This window comes from Podarcis bocagei (genome assembly GCF_964188305.1).
Source record: "Podarcis bocagei genome assembly, chromosome: 7".
NCBI lineage: Eukaryota > Metazoa > Chordata > Lepidosauria > Squamata > Lacertidae > Podarcis > Podarcis bocagei.
In genome coordinates, this window is record NC_138132.1 from 48,534,831 (window position 1) to 48,545,572 (window position 10,742).

General features: G+C 45.9%; 1 protein-coding gene across 1 annotated transcript; it reads right to left on the minus strand.

The window, feature by feature from the left end:
* Window positions 1–432: 432 nt before the first annotated feature.
* Window positions 433–8,324, minus strand: RRAD (RRAD, Ras related glycolysis inhibitor and calcium channel regulator). The gene is made up of 5 exons (XM_081202381.1): window positions 8,196–8,324; window positions 6,908–7,300; window positions 4,040–4,113; window positions 2,427–2,631; window positions 433–1,347 (listed from the first exon to the last, which is right to left on the minus strand). The coding sequence occupies exons 2-5, from the start codon at window positions 7,290–7,292 to the stop codon at window positions 1,070–1,072; spliced, it is 942 nt and encodes a 313-aa protein (XP_081058507.1). The 5' UTR covers window positions 7,293–7,300; window positions 8,196–8,324; the 3' UTR covers window positions 433–1,069.
* Between the last annotated feature and the right edge of the window lie 2,418 nt (window positions 8,325–10,742).

Genomic DNA, 10,742 nt, shown 5'->3' on the forward strand with positions numbered 1-10,742 from the left:
CCCAGCATCACCATAGAGCATCTGAGGCCCAAGCACCACAGCAGGTTCCACTACAGTGCTGGTGCCTGCTCACTCAAACTTGGAGTCAGCCTTGTTTGCAATCATATCTATCCATAGCCTTATTATGGGAGGAAGGCAGCTTGGGAAACCAATGGAGTATGAAGAAAATCAGAAGGGAAAGAGTGCAATGGAGAGAGAGGGGGGGATCCTCTGTTCAAAATAGCAATTTATCAAGGTGTGCTTCGTTTAAAATCAACAATAATCCCTCTGAGGCTTACATGTATTTGCATACAACTGCTGGAGCTCCCCTAATTTAGGGGGCAAGCTACTGCATAAAGATTTGAATGCTATGATATGCTTTTTGGACACTTTTAAAATACCACTAGCTCTCCCAATGCCTTTACTATAAGAAAAAAGAAACATGATAACAGATTATAACCAGAAATACTTTATTATAAAATCTGCATGTAAACAATTTAACAAATTAAACAGTTAATGAAAGTGCAAATTAAAACTTCAAAAAACTATATTTATTCTGCATTTTTTCCCTTTCACTCATCCAAATGCGCTTTGAATGGCCTTATACCAGCCCACATTTAGTTTTTAAAAGATGATTGCTTTTTAATATATTTACCAAAGAGAAGAGTGTACGAGCCTGCGTACATGTATTCAAGTTTTGCTCTGCAAAGGAGACAAGTTGATGGTGATACATTTTGCATTTTGTGTGTGTGTACCATTGTCCATTCTTATCTTTGCATCCCTGGTGTCCACAGGACAGCTGGCAAATATACACAGTGAGAATGCAGGCATACAAAGCCGCTGAATGAAAATTAGTTCAGTAGCTTGCACACACTGAAGCTTATAAACCATTTTACCCATGAAGACACAGTATTCTTACTTCCGAGTCTTGCTTCGGAACTGTAAGGCATCAAGGAGCATATTTTTCCTCCCAACTGTGCAGCTTTGTGTTTTCAAAGTCCTTTCCCCCCCACACACTTTCAACAGTCAAAGGCATGTTCACAACCCACGCTAAACACACACAGCATCTGGTCCTGCTGAAAGCCATTTTTTAAAGGACTGACAAGTCGTGGCAGGATTTGGATTTGGCCTTGAATGCCATCTTCTTGTTATTCTTGGCTACAATTCTTCCAAGGAATCGCTTGGCCTTCTTGCTGATGCTCTCCCGCCTTTTGGTGTTAGCCATCCGCCTGGCATTGTCTTCTTTGCTGTCTTTACGTAGCCGGATTTGCCGGATGATCCCCTCAAACAGGTCCTTGACGTTGTGATGCAAAGCAGCTGAAGTCTCGATGAATTTGCAGTCAAACACAACAGCGCAGGCACGTCCCTCTGGAGGGCAGAAGGAGGACACCGAATTATTTAAAACTGTGACGTGCCAGCAAAGCACATGCTCTCCTCCCAAATATTGGTGGAAAGAGATTATACAAGGGTTGAAAATCATAGGGTGGGAGATTATCATTATTCAATTTGTTATCCACCAGTCCTAGGTTATGGCAAACTAAAATTCAATATTAAAAACAGTTAAAACGAATTACAGTCACTCACAGGAATAAGATACTAGAAACACTTATCTCAAGTGTCAAATGTTGGTGCAAGTGTGGGCACATACATACATAGGAAACTGCCTTATACTGAATCAGACAATTTAGCCATCTAGCTCAATACTGGTAAGCATGTCTTGTAGTGTTTCAGGAATCTGCTTGGTTAGATACATGGGTATGGGCTGTAGCTTAGTGATAGAGCATTTGCTTTGCATGCAGAAGGTCCCAGGTTCAATCCCCTACATCTCCATATAGGCCTGGGGATGTCCCCCATCTGAAATATTGAGAGCCTCTGCCATTCAGTGTAGATTGTACTGAGCTAGATGGACCAATGGACTGAGTCAGTATAAGGCATTTTCCTATGTTCAAACTTGTAGTCAACCTCTATAGGGTCAGGCTGCCAGGATTACAGTGCCTAGGTTTAGACAACTTACTTCAGTGACAAATGGCTGGTTCACACACAAACACAAGCATCATTTGACTTCTTTACACTGGATTGGCACCAGAGTATGTGAACCGGCTCCATTTCCTAGATCTATATTGCTATATTTGCTATATATTGCTATGTTTTCAGGGATCCTGCTTGGGATTAGATCTACAGTGGTCCATTGGCACATGGAAGTCATCATTTGTATCTTGCAGTCAAACAGTAAACATGCATATGTGAAACCAGCCCCCACAAACGCAGTGTTGGGGCTTTCACATCTCCTGCATTCTGCCCCCCACCTCTCTGCAGCAGTGCAAGTTGAATTCTTGGTGAGCTCAGTGATTTAGGAAACTCTTCCCAAGAATCACTGTTAGAACTCCACCAACTCCCAACAACAAAGTGCCCAACACTTGAGTTTATATTAGAAGAAGGTAACTTACCATCTACGGAAACTTCTCGTGATCGGACCAGGTCACTTTTGTTTCCTACGAGAATTATCGGAATGTCCTCCGTTTGTCTTGCTCTTCGTAGCTGAATTCTCAGCTCAGAGGCCTTCTCAAAGCTAACTTTGTCTGTCACTGAGTAGACGATAATGTAAGCGTCCCCCATTTTCATACAGTGGTTCTGGAGCCATTGACTATCATCCTGCAGTTAAAAATAGGAATAGAGAGGTTTGTACTGAACAAAGTAAACATTTGGTTAGACATTTTTTACTTGGTAACTATTTTAGTAACTTGAGTTAGGGGAGGAATCATCCCACTGTGGATCAAATTTTTAAAGTAAGCCACTAGACCTCATGGCCAGGGAAATGGATGTTGGACAATCAAAACACTTTTAAAAAATTAAACTTCTTCCAGAAAATCCCCACAAAAGGGCACTCCTATACCTGCCTGGTATATATGAGCCTTGGCCAAATCAAGGTGGCTATATGCCAGGGGTAGGCAACCTAAGGCCCAGGGGCTGGATACAGCCCAATTGCCTTCTCACTCCAGCCCGTGGACGGTCCAGGAATCAGCGTGTTTTTACATGAGTAGAATGTGTGCTTTTATTTAAAATGCATCTCTGGGTTATTTGTGGGGCCTGCCTGGTGTTTTTACATGAGTAGAATGTGTGCTTTTATTTAAAATGCATCTCTGGGTTATTAGTGGGGCAAAGGAATTTGTTCATATTTTTTTTCAAAATATAGTCCGGCCCACCACATGGTCTGAGGGACGGTGGACGAGCCCACGGCTGGACAAGGTTGCTGACCCCTGCATATGTTAAAGCTCTAAGTAAGAATGGTTACTTGGATTTAAAGAACAAGCCAGCAGAATATGGGTGGAGAGTTTTTGGCCCTCCACATGTTGCTGAACTACAACTCCCATCAGCCCCAGCAAGCATAGCCAATGGTGATGGTCTTATAGTTCAGCAATATGCAGCAGCTCAAAGATTCCCCAGACCTGCACTGGAGGCAAGATATGGAAGGGACCAAGAAGGGGTAAGAAGGCACAGCAATGCAAGCATTTATAGTACTGTAGTATGGCAGGGTGCACACTGTGCCTTTAAAGTACATTCAAAACATATTCCCTCCCAAAATAACTCTGGACACTCTAGTTTGCTTTGAGTTGCTGGGAATTGTAACTCTGAGGGATAAACTACAGTGCCCATAATTTGTTGAGAGAAAGTGTGTTTTGAATGTGCTTTAAAGATATACAGTAGTGTACACACAGACTTAAGTTTGCTACATCCAGATCTTTGTGCTTTACTGCTTTATGAACTGGTTATCTGTTTAAAGATATTACTAATTTACACAGAATGCTGCTTAACTTGTTGCAAGCAAGCACTAGAACACATGAAAATAATTTGGGCCACAAAATGGGATACAAATCTATGCAGTGCTTTTTTTCTTCAAAAATGTTTAGGGGTACTCTCATTTTCCTACTCATATTGAAATACTGCCCCTCAATGAGGACAAACTTAGATTCACAAAATGTTTAGGGGTATGCGTACCCCTGTGTCCCCCCCAGAAAAAAGCACTGAATCTATGTAACATTTAAAATAAATAATGCCTTACCTGCTCCCAAATGTCGAACACCACCAGAGAAGCTTCCTCACCATCAACTATGATAGATCTGTCATATGTGTTGCCTATAAAGGAAATTAAAAAGACATTAGGATAACATAATCCCCCATCTCAAGATTCATAGAATTGTAGAGTTGGAAGGGACCACAAAATGTTTATTGTAAGATATTTGTTGGATTAAGAGCATCAGAGAGTCAGATCCAAAATCCAGTTAAGACAACTCCATGGGACTGTAACTCTTAAAATGCTTTTCAGCAAACATGCTTAATATTACATCTAGTGCAACATTACGCATGTTTACTGCAAAGTAAGACTACCAGGAGAGTAGCCATAGGGTGGTAGGATTTGGGAATTTAGCTCCATTTGAAAATCCTGGGACTCTAGTCAAAGCAGATGTGTTTTAAGACTGAGGTGCCAAATCAGTTGAAATATAAAGCAGCAGCTTAACTGTGCAGTTAAGCTTAAGCACCTGAACAAACTAGATGGTGATACAACTCCTTATCTGGTGCATAAACAAAGCAGCCTCTGCCATCCTTGTACTGCTTCCAGTTATCATCCCTTCTAAATTTATTGTTGTACAAACAGTTCCAGCACAGCACTTGATGGGAAAAGGACATGGAATGAATGCAATGCAAGCCATGCTTTAACATTTATTTTGCTTTATTCAGATTTGAATGGGAAGAAGTGGTGGAGGTGGCTATTCAACTATTCAAGCAACAACAACCAAAGTATGGAAGATAAAACACACACAAGGCATATTTTTCAAATAACGAAATGCAACAGGCAGAATTTGAGCTTCCTTCAATCTACTTTTTTCAGTCAAACAACAGACACATCTGCCATAGCCACAGGTGTGATTATTTTTTTTAATCTGACTATATCCTTATGGTATTAATTTAAAAAACCCTCTGGAATTTAGTCAATGCAGAACAAAAATAACACTCAAGCGACAGGAAGACCCAGATCATTTCTCTTCAGTATAGTGGGATTTTATTTCCTATAGTTTAATTTCAGGTTTACAAGCATCTCTGCCCATGCCATTCAGAGAATTATGGTAGTCATTATTTTAGACTGGGTGTTGTTAGTTAATATGCTTAGGTTTTGTATGTTTTGTCTTTAGTTGGATACAGTATTTTGGTTTGGTTGGTTACTTGTCTCTGTGGTTCCATAATAATTTGAAAACTAATAAAAATAAATTTCTAAAAGGCAACAGTTTTAATACAAAACTTTCTAAGTAATTCCAAGTTACTTTCCAAGTAATTTTACATTAATTCAACCCCCCTGAATATTCTCCAACAAGTTCCCCCTCCCCACAAAAGAATCATTTTAACTTATTCTACAGCAGGCATGGGGGATCAGTGACCCTCCAAAAGTTGCTGGCCTTCAATTGCCATCAGCCACAGCCTGCATGGCCAATGGTCAGGGTTGAAGGGAACTGAAATACCATAAAATCTTAGGGGGGGGGGTGTCAAAGCTTCCTAGAAGCTGTGCCCCTTCAGTGTCCTCAGCACCATTGCTAGGGAAGCCCACAAGTATTGTACGGATGTTTGATGTTGTCAATGCTAGAGTTCTGTGTTGCCAAATGAAACAGAGTTGGCCTGAACGCAACTCTGTTTTACACACACAGAGAATGGGGTGGGGGCAGGAATTTGACATTTGATTTCTTTACACTACACATGCTTCCCCCATTTTTCTGTTCTCTTTTTATTACTTCTCCCCAACTAAACCAGGGAGAAACCCCACTGGTGCATATCAAAATAAAGCAAGGGACTAAGATCAGGTGTTTCACATGACACACATGTATGGACATTTCAGCATACTTGTAAACTTTGTGTCATTTTGAAAAACTTTTTTTTTGCAGTTTAATACACTTTTTCTTCTGAATTACATATGGGGGAATCATAATCTTTGCAGTGCTTTTGGTCTCTAAAGATCTTAATCCACCCCCACACATAGTACAGTATTGCCATGGGGAATTTCCTACTACAAAAGGGGAAGTGGCCACCAGCAGAGATGGCTTTAAAGAGAGGCAATAAAAGAATCATGATGAAGGAAGAAAGCCTATCAGCTTGAGGGCTTTCCAGAGGCGCAATCTGGTTAGCCACTACGGGGAAAAGGATGCTGAGCTCTGTGGACTACTGGACTGATCCAGGAGGGATCTTTCAGATGGTCCCAGGTTCAGTCTCTGGCCTCTCCTGGTAGGGCTGGGAGAGACTCCCTATCGGAAACTCTCAGGAAGCACTGCCAGTCAGTGCAGACAATACTGAGCTAAATGGACCTATAGCTCTGGTGATTCCATATGCTGCCATTCCCCATGCTCCTAATTCGTTGAGGAAGTTCCATCCCAGCATTGATGCTCAGCATCTCCTGGGAGGGCTGGGGAAGACTCCCTGCATGAAAACCCTGTAGAGCTGCTGTCAGTCAGTGTGGACAATAATAAGCCAGTAGGTGGTCAGGCTCAGTATAAAGCAGCTTCCTGTGTTCCTTGATTCGTGGACAGGCGGTGGTGGACTGATCCATACATTGCTCAGGCATACAGCCCTCTGCAGATCGAATTCCCCAGCAGATCTCCAGATCTGCTAGCTTTTGAATTTATTTATTATTAATCTATATCTATCCCGTCTTTCCCCCAAGGAGCTGGACGTGGCACACAGGATTCTCCACTCACTTTTGATTTTGTCATCACAACAACCCTGTGAGGTAGGTGAGGCTGGCCCAAGGTGACCCAGGGAGCTCCATGGCTGAGTGGGGATTTGAACCCTGCGCTCCTGGGTCCTAGTCCAACACTCTAACCATTGCACCGCGCTGTCCCCCGTCTGCGCCCCACCCCCGGAGTCTGCCCCTTTCCGCCGCACTCACCAGCTTCCTCGGCATCCGGGCAGTCTTCCACCCCTCCGAAGATCCTGGCCAGGCTGGTCTTGCCCACGCCGTGCTCGCCCAGCAGGATGACTTTGTAGAGGTTGCTGTCCGAGTCGCTGCCGGAGGAGATGACGGAGTCGGAGGAGTCGGACGCCCAGCCCTGGCGGTGCGCCTCCTCGTCGTCGGCGGGGCTGTAGGAGGTGCAGCGCATCAGCTGCGAGAGCTCGCCTCGAGGGGACGGCGGCAGCGACGCCTGCAGCTCGCGCTCGTCCACGGGCATGCTGCGCCGGTGCAGGTGCTGCTGCTGCAGGTGGTGCGCCGCGAAGGGCGTGCTGCCCCGCCGCTTGTCCAGGTACCTCAGCTTGTCGCCGCGGTTCAGGGTCATGGGGGCGCCTAGGCAGAGCGGAGGAAAGACGTTTCAGGGCGTTTACACGGCACTTGCACTAATCCGGTATAAGCGCGCGCCCACCCCACCCCCTTCTTGGCTACGGTGCGCCTCCCTTCCACACTGGGCGAGAGGCACGCTTTTAACAGGAAAGAGGCAGGGGCGGACATCACAGCAACACTCTCTCTAGCTCCGAACTCAATCCGGAGTAAGCGGGACACTCCAAATCCACACACTCACAGTCGCGAACAATGCATTGAGAGAGAGTGAAAGAAGCGACTTCTCGCTCGCTCTCTCCCCCAAAGGATATCAAGGGCTACTAGTCACGACGGCTATGTTCCGCCTTGCCGTCGGTGGCCCGAGGCGATGCCTCAGTGCTGGAAGGGGCGAGAGAAGGGCTGCGCTCCTGCCCTCCTTGCGGGCTTCCCAGAGGCGTCTGGCTGGCCACTTTGAGATCAGGATGCTGGACTAGACGGGCCATGTTAGCCTGATCCAGCAAGCGCTCCTTATCCACAGGAGAACGAACGCCCCTTCCTGCGCGGTTCCATCCCTAATCCGGAGCAGAGTTGCCGAGCCATGCATGACAGAGACGCAGAGCAAAGAAACGAGGAGAAAGAAGCTCTTCCACGACTCTCGCAACTGCCTGGTGTGATCGTCTCTCGAACGCACAACTGGGTGGGAGTCTCTGCCATGTCCAGCTCGGGACAGAGGCAGCAAAGCGGATTCCGCCCCCACCAAGTCCTCGCTCGACCCCTTCCGAAAGATCCTGATGAGCTTGATCGCGGGATGCCGCCCCCCCCAATCCTCTGCCCAAATGCAGCGGGACTCTGGCGTCGAACAACCGCCCCCCGATTCCCCCCCCCCAACGTCAAAAGTTACCCTGCCTTAACAGCCAGTCCTTACCTTGGAAGTGATGTAGCTAAGGGAACTGGGTCCGGAAAAGCGCCTTTCTCTCGTGCTCCCTGTCCCCACTTGCCGCTGCGTCCCCTCAGTCCTTCCCAGCACTGAGCGATGCTCCGCTTCGGTTCCCTTTCGGGGCTTCTTGGCGCCCATTTATGCAGCTCCCGAGAGCTCAGCCCCGCCCCGCGAGTGACGTCGCCACCAGCTAGACCCCAACCAGGTTCTGAATTAGAATTCCAGCGCGGCGTCTCCTTCCCGCCCCCGACGGCCCGGAGGGGGCGCGCAGAGGTGCCAGACGGGAGCTGGGTGAGTCACCGCCGTTTTTACCCCCAGCGGAATTGGGGATCGTCCCTGCTATTTTTAAAAAATGGATCGAAAGAAGCATATGCCCAACCATAAGCCGGCAGCAAGCGGCAACGAAATATTATTATTATTATTATTATTATTATTATTATTATTATTATTGAATATACAACCTTTCTGAGTTACACAGCTTGCTTGGCAGACAGAGTAGGTACCTACGATGTCCCTTGCAACTCTGTAATTCTTTTGTTGCTATGTTTAACTGCACAGAGCCCATTGGCAAGCAGATATAAATGACACTATTTTTTAGTTTTTTTATTGGAAAACAAATATAAAATCTAAGAATGCAACAAAGTGTGTCGAATTCCATGACAAACAGCTTCTAAACAACAACATGTTAGGAATTCTGCCACTTAACCATTCATACCAGATAATATTTCCGATACAGGTATTCCCTTAATTTCATTATAATTGCAATAACTGAGAATGAGGTAGCTTTAAAAGGCTGATGAAATCATAAGTCTTAATCACCATTTCATATTTATAAGGTGACTAGAAGTCTTTAGTCAGCATAGACAGATCACAAGATGCAAACCAGGTTAAGAATATATAACTGCTTCACCCTGGTGCCCAGCAACTGTTTAGGACTCCAACTCCCATCAGTCCTAGCAAGCATTGGGGCTGGTGGTAGTTGTAGTCCAAAGCAGCTGGAGGGCACTCGATTTGGGGGAAGCTGCAGGAGAGGAAGGAAGGCTGGCCCTTTATTTGTACCTGTCCTACTGCTGCAGATTGACCCCAGAATGAGAGAATACAAGTTGCGTTGCATACACACAAAGTAGTGTTTCTCAGCTGCCAGTGTAATCCCCTGTGAGTTTACTCAGAAGTAAGTCCCACTATGTCCAAGCAAGGGGAGTCTGTGCATAGGATCGCAGCCTGAGCTTTTACAGCTCAATTTTTCTCCCCCACTCATAATACTCAAACTCAGCTGAATTTTGGAAGATTCAGGACAGACAATAAGGTACTTCTTCACATACAGTGCATAGTTAAACTATGGAATTTGCTCCCACAAGATGTAGAGACGGAAACCAACTTGGATGACTTTAAAAGAGGAACAGAGGAGCAAAGGATGCTATTTTATATTGAGCCAGACCATTGGTCCACCTATCTCAATATTGTCTACCCTGTCGACAGTGGCTCTCCAGAATTTCAGACAGGATTCTCTCCTAGCTGCCTCCCCCCCCCCCCGCCCCCCAAGTTGAGGATTGGGCCTGGAACCGGCATGCTCTGCCACTGAGCAATGGTCCTTGCCAGTTGGGATGATACACATTCATTGAGATTAAGGCTATCAGTGGCTGCTAGTCGGTGATGGTGATGTTCTCCCTCCACTGTGGAAGGCAATGTTGAAGGGCTTCTGAATATCATTTGCTGGGAATCAGGTAGAGAAAGGACATAAGTCCTGCTTGTGGCCTTCCCAAATGCATCTGGTTTCCCAGTGTGACAGCAGGATGCTGGACTGGACGGGCCTTTGGCCTTGACCCAGCAGAGCTCTTCACATACGGGGCATGACTTGAGCATGACTTATAGTTATTTTTTAATCATCATAGGGTACTTTTGAATTGATTAGGAGAGTCAGTCTTATTCCCATCTCAATGCAGGGTAAGAGCTGGAGACTTGGTCAGGGACACAGAAAGAATCTGATGGAGCAGTTTACCTTTAAGGAAACTCTAGGAAAAAGCGTTCCGATTTCCTTGACAGTTAGCTTGCAACGTCACCATCTTTTTGCAACTTGACAGCTAGCTGCTGTTGCTGAAGTCATTGACTCATCCCTGGTGCTGTTGATTCCAGAATACATCAGGCTGGAGCTGTTGTCGGGGACATTGCTCAGGGGCACAGCACCTGCTTGGCTTGCAGAAGGAACCAGGTTCAATCCCTGGCATTTCCAGGTGCGGCTGGGAGAGACTTCCTGTCTGAAACCCTGGAAAGCCACTGCCAGCCGGCATGGACAGTACTGAGGAAGATGGACCAATAGGCTTGACTCCATATAAGGCAGCTTCCCATATCCCTATGTCAGGGCTTTGCAATCAGCTGGTTGTTGGCACTTGTAGGTGCCACCCATCAGCTGATCAACAGTGCTTGCATAGCACCACCCCCTTTGGCCCGACTGCATCCAAACCTGCCCCTGATGTCAGGTGTAGGACAGGTGGGTGCAGCTTGGCCAAAATGGCCTTGTGGGCTAAATAGGGAGGC

Excerpts from the sequence above, each read along its gene's own strand:
- RRAD (XM_081202381.1), bottom strand. The coding sequence starts at position 7,292 with ATGACCCTGAACCGCGGCGACAAGCTGAGGTACCTGGACAAGCGGCGG. Across the intron at positions 4,114-6,907 it reads CCCGGATGCCGAGGAAGCTG|GCAACACATATGACAGATCT; the intron begins GTGAGTGCGGCG and ends TTTCCTTTATAG. Across the intron at positions 1,348-2,426 it reads ACGAGAAGTTTCCGTAGATG|AGGGACGTGCCTGCGCTGTT; the intron begins GTAAGTTACCTT and ends TCTGCCCTCCAG.